At 41.4% G+C, this 19,489-nt stretch overlaps 1 protein-coding gene, 1 non-coding gene and 1 pseudogene across 2 annotated transcripts; all 3 read left to right on the top strand.

The window, feature by feature from the left end:
- Positions 1-1,543: 1,543 nt before the first annotated feature.
- Positions 1,544-1,739, top strand: LOC118491066. The gene has a single exon (XR_004890289.1). It is a non-coding gene; the product is annotated as a U2 spliceosomal RNA (small nuclear RNA).
- A 1,655-nt stretch (positions 1,740-3,394) lies between these two features.
- On the top strand, positions 3,395-3,517 carry LOC118490772 (annotated as a pseudogene).
- An 8,418-nt stretch (positions 3,518-11,935) lies between these two features.
- LOC110932068 (nuclear distribution protein nudE homolog 1-like) lies at positions 11,936-12,484 on the top strand. Its single transcript, XM_022175428.1, has one exon. It carries the CDS (start codon positions 11,936-11,938, stop codon positions 12,482-12,484), a length of 549 nt encoding a protein of 182 aa, XP_022031120.1.
- The last annotated feature ends 7,005 nt before the right edge of the window (positions 12,485-19,489 follow it).

Here is a 19,489-nt window from a genome sequence, read left to right on the forward strand (position 1 = left end):
TTGTCTTCTTTTAAACAGTTTCGTCGTTTGGTGCATATCAGCACGACATTAGCGGTGATGTCGTTTGATAACACTCAAAGGATTTTAAATTGTTGTCTTTTACTTTCAAAAATACCAAAAAGATTTTAGGAGTGTTTTAATATAAACTTTATAAAAGCCAAAAAGATTTTATTTCTGCTTTATTTTCGATCGTACGATGTTGGAGCTCAAGTCTTCGTTACCTGAAACCTGACGAAAACCGAATTGACTAAATCTTCATAAACGGTCAAATTTTGCAAGTTTTGAAAGTTAAATCTAAAATTGACAAAGTTATTAAACTTTCAAACTGTCGGACGGTGTTTGTTTGTGACATGGTCATTCGTGTGTCATTTGTTTATACTATATTCCAAGCAGTTGTTCTCATTACGCGTTTAGATTTCTTGCATGTGCAGATTCTAAAGGCTAGGAGAACATGGTCGATGACAAGCTCTGGAATGAAGACACGACGAGAAGGCGCTCAAGTGATGAAAATGATCGAGTTGCCGTTGGCCATCATCAACACCACAAGGATCTCACTTCATAAAGATAAAGTCTTTTCACGAGCATAACTCAAGGGGGAGCTTATGTTAAGGGGGAGTTTGTCAACACACTTCCTACATGATACGGGTAGTTTGTTGATACACTCTCTGCTTTCAAGACGTGAAGACTTTGAAGATCCTCCGACTTTGAAGACTTGAAAGGACATCAGAGTTTTGAGAACTCGAAGACCCAAGACCGTCGAAGTTCGAGACGATCTACAACCATAGAAGATAAAGACAAAGCTACAGCCAAGGGGGAGTTTGTTGGTGCACTTGTGTCTGTACTTTGTCTGTATTCGGTCTGTATGTAACGATGTCCTGATTTGTGTTGTAAGTTGACCAAGTCAACCATCCTCCGGTTTGACTTGGACAACGGTTTGTATATTGAAAGATGTTCTGATCGAAGGATAGCTTCTCGAAGGATTCTGTTGATCCTTCGAGGTGCACGAAAGATATAGTTCGACTGTTAGACCTCGAAGGATGATCCTTCGAGGTCAATGCTGATGATTCGAACAACTTATCCTCGATAGATGATCCTTCGGACCATCTATCGGATCCTTCGATCTGGCATCATGGGCTGGGTATATATATACCCATGCAGTGTATGTGTGAGATAGTTCTGCCATTTTTGCACATCCGAGAGATAGAGAGCTTTGAGAGCATTCTGTCCAGGACTCACACACACACTTTGAGAGTTTATAGAACATTTCTGTAAACATTGAGCTTGTAACCGAACCCTCATTGCATTAATACAAGTTGTGTTAATCGGTGAACTTGTGTGTTTGTTTCTCTACCTGCTACTAACTCGGTTTGCTTGCTAGCTGGGATTCCGCACTAGCTAGTAGGTTTGTATAACAAGGTTTAGGTTCGTTATCCTCCGTGAAAAAGGGACCTACACACTCACAGTCGGTCCCATATTGGCTGAGTGAACTATACAAAGATGAAGAGACTACCTATATAAACAGAGGCATAAGAAGAGAAAAAGCATACCTTTCTCGGCCTTTTGGCTAAGATCAAGTGTAGTATCTGTTCTTATCAGTTTAATATCTGATATGTGGGCCATTGGCTCACTTGATATTAATCTTATTTTTTATGGGGAAAGACCCAACACAATAGCTTGCTATTGGGGTCTTTGAGCGTCGCCTTGGTGTTGCACTATTGCCTTGGCCTGGCGCACCCCTCCAAACCATAGTTTATATTTTCTTACCTTTTTGTTATAATGCTTTCTGTAAATTTCATATGAAGTTTGAGGTTGGCAGTCTGCTATTTTTTAAAATGTTATTAAAATGAGTTTGGGTTATTGTTTTTCAAGTGTTGGAATTGAAGATGATGAACATGTCTTTTATTGATCCTTGTTATGCTACACAAAGTATGTGAGAACAGAGAAGAGATACGCCCGTCCCTTTCAGGAGACATTTATCTTGAATCCCACGTATTAGAATAAGTCCATATCACTTTACCATATTTTTTTGAATTGATTTGTAAACAGAGGTGAGGAACTGGTGGAATGAGTGATCTAGTTCACCGTGCCTTGCTACAGTTTCTTTTAAATAAATACTGGTCATTCTATCCAATGACTATGACTATCAGATTAGCAAAAAATGATAACTTTCAGTTAGTGAAAAAAAATCACCCACATGACGTTAAAAAAGTAGGTGTTTTTGGCAAGTTTTTGACCAAACTCATAGAGTAATTTGCAACCACTTCCACATATATGACAACTGAGGAAAACTTAGCTTTTCATGTCTAATGGTATGAGCACAAGCCAGATAACTGACGTAACGTCTTCTCGCTTCTTTTTAGCTGTATCTTTTCATTTTTCTCTTATCTCAATTTTTAACCAGTTGACCCGTTTGATGCTCAAACTGCAAGGATTTACCGTCATTTGTTTCTAATCACACATAACATATTATACTCAATTGTTTCTGAACTCCATATTTTGGTCGAAACACATTTTGGATGTTGTTTTTAGCAAGTTCTAGTCATTTATGTATTACCTCAACATATGTTTAACTAGGCAGTAAGTAACATGTAGTCTGTTCTGTGACACATTTATTCCAAGTTCTACAAAGATTGTGGATCATGAAATATATGGACTTTCAGCCTTATTTATTGTTTCTTGGCTTACCCGCCTTATGAGATTGCTTACAACATCATGCTAATAATTTTACTGATAGTATTCATCTCATTCAAGGACCTGATTGTTCTGGCATATATGTAAACCAGGTTGTTCTTATTTATTGTTTCCGGAGCATGGTTGCCCTGCAGTTTTAGTCTTCCGTTTCCATACCATTGTTTAGTTTGGCAGGCTATTAATCAAAATTCTTGTAATGGATTTTGCTTATCTTGTAATCAATTCTCAACATGCAGAATATTCTTACAGTACAATCCTTTTGAATTCAAATGAGTATATAACAAGTTAGAATCATGATTGGGATGTACTGACTTTTAGAAGTTATCTGTTTAAGCTAAACATAGCTGGTATTAGTCTGGTAGATAAGGGTTCTTACTTAGAACATCAATCAAAGCACATTCAGTCTTCCTAGCAGAATATTCAGTTGACAGATCTGTACTAAGGCAGTGTAACTTGTATGTATCCCACTTAAATTTTCTAAACAATAACATGATATTGAGTTTGAAAACTTATTAAGGTGCCTTAATAAAGAGTGGTGATTAAGTATCCATTAATTGTTGAACACTTTGTGATATTAAATTCTGGGAGGTGAAACTGAAAACTATTATGAAATTTAGTCTATGACAGTCCCACATCGGCTGAGTGAAGAATACATATATGAAGAGACAGCAGACATAAACAGCAGTCCAAGTAGAAGAAAAGCATACCTTTCTCTGCCTTTTGGCTAAGATCAAGTGTAGTATCTGTTCTTATCAGTTTAATATCTGATATGTGGGCCATTGGCTCACTTGATATTAATCTTATTTTTTATGGGGAAAGACCCAACACAATAGCTCTAAACTATTTTTTTTATTTTTTATTTTTTGTTATAGGTAAGGGAAGAAAGTCTTGAGTGAGAACTGAAGGACTATATATTAAAGGTGGGGATGATTTGTACTCTTTGTTATTTGCTTTATTCCATATCTACAGAATTAGTCCTTTTTCTTTGGTAAATTCAGATATAATGAATGCTTCATTTTACCTGCAGAATTGTTGACTTTTATGGGATTCAATTAAATCTTGTCTAGGATGTTCTCAATATACATAAGGTGCAATACTGTCTTCTTTTTGGATCACGTGTTAGTTTTCTTGGTGCATCAGTTATCAGGCTTGTAATCAAATATGCGATTCCATCTTGCCGTCAAGACGTTTTGTTAATAATGATTGCTTTTGACGGACATTCGATGTAAAAGGGCGTGAAAAACAAACTTTGGAGATATTTGGTTTCTAAGTTTGTGTATCGTTTGGCAAATTTGGATATCCGGTTTCATTAAAAACAGTTTACAGTGATCGTTCTGCATAGCCATCACAATAGTTTAGAGAAATAATTATTATGTTTATTGACAAGAGTTAGCAACACTAACGCTTCCTGAGTTTCATTAAATGAGAGAAAAGAAAAGATTTGGAAAGAAATAATTTTTTGTTGTATTCCAGAGTTTAATTAAAGAAGAGAAAATGAGAGATTTTTTTGTCTAAAATTAATCTTTCCAATTTGGAAAGAAACAGAGAGAAAAGAAAAGAAAATAAGAGAATCATTTCTTTTCTCTCCTTAGTTTAACTCGCGAACACAGTGTAAGGTCTTTTGAGTTACTAGTGGCAGCCAGCTGCTGGCCACTTGTTTATATTTTTCTTAAATTTACGCAAATGATTTGATGGTCCAAACCTCTAGGTGGTAAATGGAGGATTTGATTAACCCAGCTACCCGTTTTCGACCGCCAGCGACGAACTTTCAGGAATTGATTTTCCATTTTTGAACAACTATTGATTGGATTCTTTTCCATTTTCCTGACCTTTGCTTTAACTTTTTTCTTTTTTTTGCCTTCTCTTCTTATTTCCATCCCTTTTATTTTACTAATTCACTAAAACTTTAATATTCTAACATTAAATTTCTTTTATTTGTTTTTCTAACATACGTTTTATAAACGAAAATATAGCCGGTACTGCGATTCAAACCGGAGTCTATTCGCTATAACACAAAACCTTTAACCAACTAAGAAGGTAACTTTTCCATGTATTTTCTTAATAGTTTTTCCTTTTTTAACTCAAAGTAAATGTATTTAATTCATCATATTCTTTTAATATTAAGACATCTTTCAAATGTTTTGCTATCACTATATGGTTAGTGTTGGCATTTTAACCGAGCAATGTTGGTACCGGTGTTGGTTCTACAGAAATCGTTACCAATATACGTTATTTTTTATCGATGTCAAATCGTTACCAATATACTAATCAAAACCCTTGATTATCAATACACAAGTGCAGATACAAGTGTAAATCAATGGTCATGATTTGATGATGAAAATACACTAGTGTAAATAGAAAACAAAAGAAAAACTAAAGTTGTTACATGCTTAAAAGGATATTGACAAGTATAGGTACCCAATAATCACTGATATCGATATAGGTTCGTTCGACTCATCGTAGTCTAATTTGACTACAAATTTGTTTTCTTAAAAATTTATACTGGAACATCAGGAATAAAACTAAACACACATATGTGTTAAGCTATTTTAAATAATTAACGAATGCAAGTTATTAAAAAGGATATTTAATTTTATACATTTAATTTTATATATTTAATTTTCTACTTAATCATATCCAAATTTAATATATATAATAATAACTAACATATATAAGAACCATAATCCACAGTTACATAGATTTATAAAACAAATAATGATAAATTGTAATAAGCTAAATAAAAATTTAATATACACAAAAGGGTGGTGATTTTGACCAGCAATCCAACAAAGTTATAAAAAGGAAATAATAAAATAGAGTATTGTATTATTTGTTAGCTTTGTTGTAGCAAAATCATATGATGACAAATTTGTAAATAATATCATATTATTGTCCAAATAATACACTATTCATAAGGATCTTCATGAATTGTACCTATATCGATATCAGTAATTATTTGGTATTGATGAAACAATGGTTAACCGGGCAGGGTTAACTCACTGATCTCGTCAAGAAGGGTTAATCCCTTCCTCTCGAGGATCGCTGGCTGGATCACCGGTGGGTTGATCTCCTGCACAAGGAAACAAACCGTGACTCGTAACAAGGAGGATGGGGTGGGGGGTGCTCCTTGTTACCACTCTCCGGCGTGAGAATCAGTAATCTGCTTGGGAAGCAAAGTATGATAGTAGTAGTAGTGAGAGAGTTGTGAAGAGATACCTCAAACCTGGTTTGGGGATGGTATTTATAGCCGAAGAGTGAAGGAGGAGGATGATGGACATACTGACGACGTGCTGCACCTTTGCAGGTGTGTCAGGCTTGTCGGGTGTGGAGGTTACGCCACGTCAGTCTGTTACTTACGTAGCCCTGACAGATAACTGTCATTGGTGCTACTTGCACTGTGGTGTCAGTCCCACTTGTTGGGCGTATAGGATGCGGTGCGAGCCACATCGCTGCCTGCGGTAACATCTGATGTTACCGCGTCCCTTGCTTGTGATCAAGAAATACGCGAGATGCGGTGCCAGCCGCCTCGTCGCCTGTGGTGACTGTTGCTGTTGTCCAGCTTCCTTGTATTGATAGAAGTGTTCACTGGACGCGGTGCCAGGCCGCATCGCTGTGAATACTTCCGTTTTCATACACCAGATGTGATGCTACCGCATCACTCTACCGCTCTCATATCCCAGGTAAGTCCTCCTCTATCAATGGGCAGTTTGGATTCAACCCTTGTGTCTGTGCGTTCCCGCATGGACATAAGTGGGTTGTTAGCTAGTGGGGGTTTTGATAAGGGTAATGGTCACTCGCGGTCATGCTGACGCGAGATCTGGGACCATACCCCTTCAAGTCCCCCCAGTCTAGTGTTGCTACCATATGCAAGTTGCATGTGGGAGGAGTACTGGACTATGGTGTCTAGAAGGTAGTTTGGAGTCTGGAGGAGATTCTAGACCATGTAGATGGTCTTTGCGCTTCGTAAATCAAGCTGGAGATCTGGAAGAGTCATGCGAAGCCTCTTCCGTACCGGTGAAAAGATTTCGTCTGATGCGAAATTCTCAGCCTCAAGTTTTGATCCGGTAGTATGGGGTACCGTTCTGACGTCTTCCGGGTTGGGTGCCACCTGTTGGTATGTCGAACCAACCTCTGAGATCGAGCTGGAAGTGTCCACAAACTTCGATCCAACCTCTGAGATGGTGGTTGAAGTTGTCCTGCACAAACTTCGAACCAACCTCTGAGGTGGTGAATGAAGAAGAGAGTGGTCGTCAGCAGTAATTGGACATGAAATGATGATCCCTTTTGTGGGGTTTTCATGTTCTTCTGATTAGCTCTCAAGTAACCGCACGTCCTTTGCGGTTACCTCGTTGCTTGGCATTGTTGGCCACGAATGTGGGAACAATGTTGGGTACTTGTGTCATCGTTGGCCATGTTTGGTCGAACAATGTGAATCTGGATAATTGTCAAATAAACATGGTCATAGGCATGGTAATGCCCACCATTGTTTATTCTATCCGTCGTACAAGTAGGGTAACAAAGTCATAAGCAGACGTGTTACCGCTGTTCGGCCGCTTGTTGTTCGACGAGATCTCGTATGAGTACTGGGAATCTCGTCTGCACCTCTTCCTTAGCCACTTTCCTTCACGCTCCAATACCGAGGAGTTTTCCTTGAAGTAGCTTCGTTCATCTATGTGATGACTTAGTTGTGGCTCTTCCGTAGCAACCGTTTGTGGAAGCTATGGTTGTGTCCGCAGTGACTCATGAGTGTCTGCGGTTTGTCACCCCATCCTCGCTTGAAGCGGGTGTGTTGCTCGGATGTGGCTCTTGAAGGATCAGGAGTCAGGGTTGCTGATGTGCGTGCACGTATATTCCCTTCCTTCTTCTCGTTGAAGAAGTTGTTTATGCACCCTCTGTGGTTGTGAACCGGACAGGAGGGATTTGAAGCTTGAAGAGAATGAAGGTAATGCGGTTTACCTGTTTCTGAGATGCGGTTCAGTCCAAAGAACAACGCTGGTTCTGAGTATCTGACACACCTGAACGGGCTCGTGTGTGTCATCTCCGCATATTCCACGTGTGCTCGTGGGTAGCGCGGATAGGTATTATACCCCCTTATAGTGTAGAGATATACATTTTTTGCCTATTTTTAGGGGTATGTAAAAAAACGACATGCGGTATGGGTTATGGAATTGGCCTGTGGCGTGGAGGGATCTATTCCCTGTTCTTATTCAGCTGCATCACTTTCAATTAGAACCGACAAAATCTGACCGGTTGCTATGGAAAGATGGCGGTGATGTAATCAGCAGACGGACGATACCTTGATGTAATCAGCAGAGGGACGATACGGAATCGATTCAGATTTTTTACTACATTGTCGGCCTTTGCATTCTTTCTTCAAATTCTCGACTATCTCGGATATGTCAGCAAAAACTTTAGCTTTTTCTTTTCCTTTAAACTGTTGTGAAAGAATAACATTAGCACATCCATTATTTTAATCTTAAATTTTTTTTAAAAATCTATAAATAAAAGAATACCGCATCATATTTCATATACAAAAAGTAATCGATTAAGTAGCATCTATTCATCAATCACACATATATTTTCAGATTAATAGCAAAAAACCAAAGATGTTACAAAACCATTACATACTTAAACATCGCAATGAACATAATCGGAATAGTAATCAAGAATAAAAATAAAAGAAACATAGGGCAAAAACACAACACAGAACGACTTTCAATACGTTCTTATCGAGCTGCAGATTTACTTTCAATAATGTCATCCGTACTTGAAAAACTATTTGACTGGTAAACCTCCTAAATGAACAGTCTGGTTGTTAAACCTCTAACACAACCAACGTAATTATTGAACCTATTTCATATACCTTATGTATCCAGCACATTGATTTAACAATGTGTTTGTAGTACCAAATGACCAAAAAACAGACTATAACACTAAGCATCTAGATGCAAGCTCAGGTTTCAAATCAGTACTCAACTTCGTATCGTTTCATTCAAGCTTGAGTTTCTAAACATGACTTTTAATAAGCATTAATCATAAATAAATTAATATAAATATATGTTTGAAGAAACACTGACCTTCACGGTAGTATCCAACGAGGACTTCAACACTTGACGATCCGAACAACCTAACTGCAAAACAGAACACCGTTAAGACTCGTTACAGGAATGGGGTTATTCCTGTAACCACCCTCCGGCGTGAGAATAAGTCTCGGTTTTGGGAGTAAAGAAATATATGTATGGAAGAAAGTTGTGCGGGAGTAAGATGATCAATACCTTTGATATTTACCCTTATTTATAGTTTAACCATTAGGAACATAGCTAGGTTAAGAGATAATTGAGCATGCCACGACGTTGTTAGGATCTCTTATAGGCCTTTATGGCCCTGGCCCGTAAATGGACCTTTATGAGCTTCTAAAATATCTTTTAGACCATGACCAATGCCCCAGTTGGTCCTATACATGTGACCCGCTATAAGAAAAAGAATTGCAATAGCTAAATGATGGTGTGTAGTATCGGTTAGCCATAGACCTCCAGTTACGGGGTCCGCAATATTTTTGATTTGGCATCAATAGTTGAAGGGAATTTTCCGAAGAGAAAATGGATTACGGGAGTGTGTGACTTGAACTATTGATTGGTCTGTGCAGATTTGTGCCTTTATTTATATTTATCTGCCACATTTGAATTCACAACCAAATGTGTCTTTGTTCCAACCATCACGTAAGCCCATACGGAGGATAGGCTGGTTCGCTTAATGAGAATCTTAAAGAGAATTTTTTTATGATCAGATACGAATCATGTCATACATGAGCAGGCTCCGTAAGATCTAGTTCACTTAACTTCAGATTATTTAATAGTATAGTATAAAATGCATTCCGATAAGTTAGGGATTTGCATAATCTTCCCAAAAAGCTGGAGATTTGGTTGCGTGACCTATCCATGCAAGATGGAATAATCTAGAATAAATGTTTGTGATTATTTATTTATAATAAAATAATAGGTAATGACCGGGTCGGGTTAGCCGATTCGGGTCATACCTCGTCATGTCCCCCCAGTCCGAAGTTATGAAATGAAATTCATGAGATCGGACTAAAAGAAGGAAAAGTTAGCATACCCTGTTTAGGGCAGATTTTATCGAGTAAATTGTCGTTATATGTTATGAGAAAATGGCGGCGATGGGATAGGATGTGACAGTTAAGTCATCATTGGGATGACCACTGTATTTACCCTGCTCTGACGCGTATTTCCGTCCGTTCGTCTTTTCGAATTTGAAAAGTTACCTTCTTGTATAAATAGTACCCCTGTTTGTGAGATTCGAATTCCATTTCCATTTCCTCACAACTCTTTCTTTCACTTCCCTATTTCGAACAAATGGCCTCTAAGACCGGTGAATCTTCTTCCTTTGCCTCAGCCAGCGCTGATGCCCTGTTCTGTAAATGGGGAGTTGTGTCTTACAACAACCTTGTGCAAGATTACGGTATCAGGGCTGAGTGGAATCCCGTGTTACCATCAAGAACGGACACAGCATTTCCGTTGAAAGAGGGCAAAATCACGTTATTTAGTGATTTCTTCAAATTCTGTAATTTCCGACTGCCTGTTACCAAGTTTTGCAAATTGGTTCTTGACCATTACCGTATTCACATTTCCCAACTGCATCCACTAGGATTAGTGAAACTTCGACAGTTCGAATTTGCTTGTGCGGCCCTAGGGCACATTCCGGAACTTATTGTGTTTAGGGCTTTCTTTATTCTTGTTTGGAAATCCCCTTTTTTCACCTTCGACCGGAGAGATACCGATGTGTCTTGTCTGAGGGATATTCCTGCCAGTTCCAAGAACAAAGATTGGAAAAAGAAATTTTTCTATATTGATGCCTGTGTGATTCCTGGCGAGATGCACTGGAAAGAAATGGGACCAAAAGACAAGGTTAAGGACGATGGTCCTTCTGAAGATGCTTATATGTCAAACGCCCTGTATACAAGGTTGTGTGGCCGCCCTTTCGAGTGCACAGTAATCCCAGAAGGGGCCCTGGTAATGGCGGGAATGAGTTTGCTGTGGCGTGACATCAAGCAGTACCCTTCATTTCGAAGGGATGATGAAGGTATGCATATTTCTTGCTAGTCTGGTATGCTACCATTTTGAAAATAATATGTATGCACATTTAAGGGGAATGGAGCTTGTTTGACTTTGTTGACCCTCCGCGACATCTTGAGTTGAGGGCCGCGGACCGCGTGCTCGACGAACAAGAGCCAGATGTGTTGAGGGTTCACCTTGAGCAGTTTTTGTTACCCGCTTTGCCAGCGGATCCCACTGCCTACGTATCCCCCTTTCCCTCAGCGGGGGTGGTAGCGTTGTCGCCCTAGAGAAGAGAGCAACCCGGATAAAGGTTACCGGGAGGAAATACATGGCAGCTGGTTCGGCCACGTCTTCCGCTGGTGGGGCAGCGTTCACCAAGGGTGATACCTCTACTACTGCTGAAATGACAAGCCCTACCCATGTGTCGAAGAAATGAAAAACGTTTGTTGCTCCTACTCTGACCGCGTTCGAGGCTGTGCAAGCCGCCTATGCCCTGCCGCTTGGTATGCACTTTTTATCTCCGAATGTTATAATGAATTATGAGCTTCGTGTTACTTGAAGCTTGTCTTTGATATAGGTACTACTGGCGGGGCTCAAGCTGAAAATGTGACACCTACCCCCTTGTCATCTGCGGGGGTAGTGCTTCCCATTGCTGGCGGCAGCAACCCTCCAGAGCTTATACCTCAGGCTAGTGTTACCGCTGCCGTTAGTTGTGCCATGCCACCGCCTACACTTACCGCTGCTGTGACCTCCAGTGTCGCTCCTTCCTCTTTGTTTGATTCTCCATTGAGTATATTTTCCGCTACCGAGAAAGAAATGCATGTCGTATCCCTTGCTCACGAGGCAAATAGTGCTGGAGATCATGCTGCTGGCGATACAGGGGGTCCAGCAGTGGCATTGCTGATGATGGGGCCCGCCAGGGTGATGACCTTTACTTGCCTACCATTAACTGGGATCCCAACACTCGGGATAAACGCTACCAGCCCCAGTGGAAAATTGCGGAGTCTTCTAGGTTGATCTTTCCCCAAGTGGTTCAGCACTGGGTTGAGCGGGCTTACCCCCCGGCCGAAGCGGCGTATGTTGAAGGTCTGAACAATGAGAATTTGATGAACTCCGCGATTGTGGATTCTGTTAGTTAGCCCCAGAGGCTTACAGAGATCCAGCGCAGATTAATGCATGATAACAATGAGCTCCACCACGCGCGGGCCCTTATTGAAGAGCTCAAAGATGAGAAGTACCGCTTGGAGAGTCAGCTCCAAGCCGCTGGGTTAAGGGAGAACCGGTTTTTGTCAGAGAAAAACAAAGCTGAGGACGACTTGAAGAGGGTGACTGCCCACCTTGCTGAGGAGCGGCTCATATGGGCTCGCGATATAGCAGAGAAGGACCGGGTCCTTGCTCACGCTAAAAGCGTGCAGGAGGAGTTGGAGCGTAAAGCTATTACTGAGGCCCAGAAGGTGAGATCTGAAATGTCTGCGCAAGTGGAAAAATTCCGAATTGACACTGACTTTGTGTCTCAGGTGCAGGAGCGCTATCAAGCTTTGACCGTTGAGGTGGAAGCTTCAAATGCTAAAGCCCGGGCGAAACAGACGGAATTGGAGGAACGGGAGGGGCAGCTTAGGGAACTTCAGCATCGTTGTGATTCCCTTCTTTCTGAAAGAAATGCACTTGCCCAATCCTCCGCCGCGCGCCTGAAGGAGGTGGAAAGTGCCTTGGAGGGGTGATAGGAACTGGTTGATAACAAATGGATTAGTAGGGGCGTTCGAATACCGTCGCCAATCGGCACCTTTTACAACGCTAATAGATCGCCTCTCTGCTGCCGCGTATCAGTCTGGTCACCATGATGGTGTTTACAAAGGATACTTTGACTGTCAGTAGTCGGAAAAGATTGCTTCTGATTTCCATACGGCAAGGGGTAAATTTCAAGGTGACATGGCTGATGCACTGGAGGCAGCGTACAACGAGCCATTGCCTGCATATGCAGACCTGATGGACAAGGTGAATGAGGATGGCGTCGAGTCCTTGCGTTTGATGCTGGACCCCGCGGAAGAGTCAGAGGAGGAATAAGTAATTTGTTTTGTTTATGTGTGTTACTTTCTCCCAATATTTGTAATGACACTGTTTGACTTGGTTTTTGTGAAAATATCTGAATGGTTTGTCAGACATTTAATGCTAATGTCATGATGGATAACGCCGCCATTCTTCTGAAATGTGGCGACTTGACATGTAATGATTATTTTCCATTAATGTTACTATCGTCATCTCTGTCAAAACTATTTGCCCTTCTATAAATTGGGCTTCTTTTTTCTTAATTTGGTAATTTGAAAGGATGAGTTGGAAAAGTTATAGACAGAGACTTTCTGACATTTTCTGGCGGTTAGATGCCGCCGATGGCCTGGTTCAACTGCAAATTCAGGTAACGAAGTCGATGATCCGGAAAAGAGGATCGCCTTCCAATGCTGTCCTGCCCCGGGTGAGCCGGTCATGCAAAAGTGTTATTTATGAGGATCTTTTGCCAGCTGACACGGATGTGGCATCACTATCAGCTGATAATTTGATGAAGGTAGTCCCAGCTGATCATGTTCAACGTTGCCATTTGGTGTATGAACGTCACCGTAATGGCTGTTCTGTTAAGAATCCCGTTGGTGATCCAGGGATGGGAGCTCCACCAGTGGTTGGAGGACAGACTGATGACTTTGCTGTTGACCGTTGTTTGTTGGGCTGTACTGGTAAGGTGTTGCATACCCCTGCAGAGGTGATGGCAACCCGTTCCCAGGAGTAGGTATTAGAACATGTTCTTTTTTGGTTCCCCTATGTTGGTCTTTAACAATAGGGACAAGTACTTGGTTTGTGTAAGATAGTTCGTATGTATTTATTACCAAAATACCTATCTTTTTGCAGCGGTTATTGTATCTATTACCAAGATACCCGCTCTTAGCGCTGTATGTATTGACCCCATGACTTATGTGTGAAAATATTCCGTGTTTAAGGGTACTTTTATTGTTTACCGTTATGTGCAGTTAAGATGCGATGGTAAATTTTATTGTATGTTTAAGTAATGAGGAAAAACAAAGGGAAATAACTTTTTATTAAGCTTAAAGCTTAAACGAAAAGAAGCGACATCGCTGTGGATGGATTACACTTGTTTGTCAGAAAAAAAAAGTCTATTCTTGCTGTTAGGAGCAAGACATTACAGGTAACATTTTTTCAATTGGGCCATGTTCCAGCTACGCGGCACGGCGGTACCATCTAGCCTGGACAAGCGGTAGGCCCCTTTGCCCAGATCTTCTTGAATGATGTAGGGGCTCTCCCAGTTGGGTCCCAGTTTGCCTGAGGGTTCCGCCCTACTGGCTTCATTATCGCGCATGACGTAGTCGCCTTCTTTGAAAGTATGTTGTGCCATGCGTTTTTTGTAGTACTTTTCTAATGTCTTCTTGTATTTTGCTTCGTTGATGGCGGCAGCTTCGCGCCTTTCTTCAAGTAGGTCTAGGCCTTCCCTTAGGAGCCTATCATTATCATCGCCTGTGGTGAGGCGGCGTAGTGACGGCAATCCCGCATCCGCGGGTATCATTGCTTTCGCGCCGTAGGTTAGGCTGAAGGGGGTTTCATTATTGCTTGTCTTAGGCATTGTTCGGTGTGCCCAGAGGACATTTGGCAGTTCTTCCACCCAGGAGCTTCCCTCATAACCTAACCTTCTTTTTATGCCATCCAGCAAACTTCTATTCGCTGGCTCTACCTGGCCATTTCCTCGAGGATGCGCCACTGATGTGAAGATTTTTTGGATCTAGAGGTCGGCGCACCATTCTTGAAAAACCTTGTTGGTGAACTGTGTTCCATTGTCACTTACCAGGTATAGCGGCAGTCCAAACCGACATACTATGTGTTCCCAAAGGAACTTTTTGGCATTCTCCGCCGTGATTTTAGCCAAAGGCTTGGCCTCCACCCACTTGGTAAAGTAATCAATCGCCACGATTAAGTATTTTAGCCTTCCGGGAGCTAGCGGGAATGGTCCAACAATATCCACTGCCCATTTTTGAAAAGGCCAGGCCGCTGTAACCGGGATTAAGTTATTTTTAGGCCTGAGTGTTTGAGGGGCAAATTTCTGACAGCTGAGGCACTTTCTGAGTTCTTGTACCGCATCTTCGTGCATCCCGGTCCAATAGTACCCGACATTGTGGATTTTAGTCACAACTGCCCGGGGTCCCGCATGGATACCGCATATGCCTGCATGAATTTCTTGGATCAAGTATTTTGCTTCTATTGGGGAGACACACCGCAGGAGTGGTCCCAAGTATGACTTCCGATACAATACGCCATTGTTCACTTCGTATTGCAGTGCCTTTGTTTGTACCTTTTGAGCTTCGCCCCTAGCAGGGGGTAATTCCCCCTTAGTAAGGAATTTTAGCATTGGAGTGTACCAGCAGGGTTCTTCCGCTGTAACGGCGGAGACGTTCCGGGGTTCAATTGAGGGCATCTGCAATGTTTCAACCTTTACTTCTTTTTCCATACCCGAAGTGGCGAGCTTGCTCAAAGCATCCGCTATTTGGTTTTTTCCTCTGTGAACGTGGTTGAGTGTGACGTTATCGAAGGAAGCCATGAGCTCCTTTGTTTTTGCCAGGTATCTTGCCATGGATTCGTCTTTGGCTTCATATGTCTCATTCACTTGATTGTTAACCAATAAAGAGTCAACGTATGCATCCACTCGTGTAGCTCCCATAGATTGGGCCATTCTCAACCCTGCGAGTAGCGCTTCATATTCTGCTTCATTGTTGGGGCATTCGAAATCGAAACGTAAGGCATACATCAGTCTTATCTCATCTGGGCTTATCAACATTAGACCTGCCCCGGACCCTTTTCCACTAGATGATCCGTCGGTGTAGAGTTTCCAGGTTTGTCGGGCAGTACTGGACTCTGGGATGTCCCGTATAGCGGGGTCTACTATAGCTTCTCCGTCGGGAATTTCGGCCAAGAAATTGGCAATTACATGCCCTTTGACTGCTGTTCGTTTTCGATATTTGATATCCAAAGCTCCTAATTCAATCGCCCATTTGGCCAATCTCCCGGAGATTTCTGGTTTGTGCAAAATTTGCAGCAGCGGGTGATCCGTCAAGACCTGCACGCAGTGCGCTTGAAAATACCTTCGCAATCGCCGGGTAGCGTGCACTAATTCTAGCACCAACTTTTCCAGGGTTGGATACCGCGTTTCTGGTCCCGCCAATACTCGGCTGATGTAATATATGGGTGTTTGCTTCCCATCACTTTCCACCATGAGTACCGCGCTTACCGCATTATGGGCCGCCGCCAAATACATTTTAAGCACTTCGTTAGGGAATGGCGCTGTCAACATGGGTAATTTTTCGATGAAGCGTTTCATGTCTTGTAGGGCTTCTTCCGCTTCGCTGGTCCATTTGAAGTTCTTCTTGTTGAGGCAATCTTTTAGTGTCTTTATGAATGGCAAAGATCTTTCGGCATGCCTTGCTAAGAATCTGTTTATAGCCACTAAACACCCGTTTAACGCTTGCGCTTCGTTCAAAGTCCTGGGAGAGGGCATCCGCGTTATGGCGGCTACCTTTTCCGGATTAGCTTTAAAGCCGTCCCGGGTGACTATCACGCCCAAGAACTTTCCTTCCTCTACCCCGAACAAACATTTCTTGGGGTTGAGTTTGATATTGTATTCTGTGAGTCTTTGGAAAGTTTCTTCAATGTCTTCCAGCATTTGTTTTTCTTCCCTACTCTTGATCACTAAATCATCAACATATACTTCTAAATTTCTGCCGATTTGTGTTTCGAAGGCCTTATCCATGAGTCGCTGGTAAGTAGCCCCGGTGTTTCGTAAGCCGAAAGGCATCTTGGTGTAACAAAAGATGCCTACGTCAGTGTGAAACGCTGTTTTTTCTTCGTCTTCTTTGGACATCTTGATCTGGTGATACCCTTTATAGGCATCTAAAAAGCACTTATACCTATAAGGGACCAGGGAGTCAACCTTGAAGTCCATCTCGGGCAGTGGGTACGCGTCTTTGGGGCATGCTTTATTCAGGTCTTTGAAATCAATGCACAATCGCCATGTACCGTCGGGTTTCTTCACCATCACAGGGTTTGATACCCATGTATGATACTGTGTTTCCCTGAGGATTCCAGCTTCCACCAACTTTCGTAACTCTCTGACAACCGCTGCCTTTCGATCCGGAGCCATACTGCGCTTACCCTGTGCAACCGGCTTAATGCCGGGAAGTGTTGCTAGCTTGTGTTCCGCCTTATCACGAGGTATTCACGTCTTGTCGGAATGTTCGAAAGCGAAGATGTCTACATTCCTTCTTAGTAGTTGTTTCAAATCGTTATTAACCTCGGGAGAGAGGCTGTCTCCTATCGTAACTGTCTGATCCGGATGGCGTGTGCTTAATACCCATCTTTCCAGACCGATGGCCCCGGTAGGTCCTTGGCGACATCTTTTAGTGTTCAATACTTCCCCTAGTTTGTCAAGAAACACCGTTGCAACACCCCGCGGGGTAGGAAACTTCATGAAACCGCGTGCCGTGGAGACTATTGCGTCCAATTTTCCTAGGGTGAATCTTCCAATGATCACATTGTGGTATGACTCAGCGCGTACCACAAGGAAAGTTAGGAGTATGGTCCTTTCTCGGGGTTCTTGTCCGAATGTGACTGGAAAGGTAATCTGACCAATAGGGTCCACCTTCTCCCCTGTGAAACCTTTAATGGGGGCGTGTACTGATTCGAGCAACCTTTTGTCTTCTGGTTGCATTCTATTGAAACAATGTTCATAGATAATGTCTTCTGAGCTCCCGGTGTCTATCAGGATCCTTCTCATGCGATAATCTCCCACTGCAGCGGATATGATCAGAGCATCCGTAGTGAGGTGCAAATCTTCCACGCGAGGCTCAATGGTTATAGTTGCTAACATCCAGGGTTCGAGCGTGGAGAAACCCAAGCCCCCCCCCCACCCCATAGTCTTATGTTTGTAAGAACCAACACATAATTGACAAGTGTCGGTCAATAAAAAAATAGTTTAGGGAGACCTTTTGGCCATATTTATTTATAACAAATTAATAATAATTATTAAAATATCCCTAAATCCATGCAAGTTTAATTCAAATTAAAGTTTGAATTTTTTAACATATCCATGATCTAGTAACTCTCCATGATCAAACCACCCTGCAGGAACCACCACCAAAAAAATACAAGCAACACTACACTATATAATTAGCATAACATCCTCAATCGTTCTCTATTATCAACACATCATCCTCAATCATTCCCAATTATCAACATAAACGACATTAGCACAACATCCTCAATCGTTCTCCATTACCAGCACATTAAATGTGCTGATTATATCTATTTTTGGTTTTCAAATTTAACATAAATGTGCTGATTATATCTACTTTTCGTGTTTGTTTGTATTCTATTGTAATTAACACATAACTAGCACACACCCGCGTACTATGTCAGCACATGAACAACCAACTCATTTATCCCACACTGATTGTTGATTATCGTTGGACGTTTGCTTCGAGGCTGAACGCACAATGGCTTGTTCAGCTTGTTTGTATTCAATCTGTTGTTCGTATTCGAGGCTAATCGCACAACGGGGTTTTATATGGAATTAAACTTTATCTCACAAAAGGGATTAATGTGGGTGAGTTGTTTTGATATTGATTCTCATAAGATTTATACAACAAAATAAGAACATACGTATAGATTTAAAATCAACACAATACATTTTTCATACTAGCACAACAACTACATAACTAGCACAATTATAAAACACTTTGTATTTTGGGGTCAAAATAATATAGTTCAATGTTCACACTCTGTATTTTGGGGTCAAAATAATATAGTTTGACCCGTATCGGCTAATTTATGAAAACTAGTTTCATAAGCCGAACCGTGCGCGCAATAGGCGAAACGGTTAACCATGAGAGTCTTACGCTTATTTCCTAAGTCAATATGCCTTAAAGAGGTTGTGGTATCAGTAGGATACCTTCCGTGATGCCCGTAACGAGTTAAAGTTAATATTACGCCCCGTAGGGGCTTTTCGGTCATTTTAAAGACTTTTAAAGAGCTTTTCGAGTTCTACAGGGAATCTGAGTTTCCCGAATAGTTTATAAAGTCTAAAATACTTTATTTATTATTTAAAATCAGTAGCAACTGGAATCGGGTCAAAAGACCTTGTAGAACTCAAGTTTTGGCCGAAAAGGGCATATTCGGTATTTACCGAACCGTAGCCATAACCGCAGGTTATGAGCAAGGTAAAAATTATTAAAAATCTTTAAAATTCCAAAAATATTATTTTATAACAGTGGGTAAAAGTTTTGGTGACGGAAACTTGGTTTAGATAGGGGTTATGCTAATTGCGCCGTTTATTACAAAAGTTTCTTATAAATGCGCTATTTAGCATAACTCTCATTCTAGACCTCGGATTGACGTGAAACTTTAAGGACATGCTTATAATTTAATAATCAAGGTTATGGTCCATTCACGTGTCCGAAATACTCGTTTTATTTTTAAAAGACCGTTACGGTCAACTTTTAGGCGATTAACGGAAATGCGTAAAAGACTCGGACAAATCATGAACCGATCACAGAGGTCTATACCTTCATGTAACCTGGTCCTAAGAGAGTCCTAAGGCATATCTATACCTCACTAAAACGGGTCAGAACTGAAGTCAAAGCAAAAGTCAAACTTTTGCGACATTCGGCTCCGAACCGGGT

Source organism: Helianthus annuus, chromosome 3, assembly GCF_002127325.2.
Source record: "Helianthus annuus cultivar XRQ/B chromosome 3, HanXRQr2.0-SUNRISE, whole genome shotgun sequence".
In the NCBI taxonomy this organism is placed as follows: Eukaryota; Viridiplantae; Streptophyta; class Magnoliopsida; order Asterales; family Asteraceae; genus Helianthus; species Helianthus annuus.

Coding starts and splice junctions, on each gene's coding strand:
- LOC110932068 (XM_022175428.1), top strand. CDS start 11,936: ATGCATGATAACAATGAGCTCCACCACGCGCGGGCCCTTATTGAAGAG.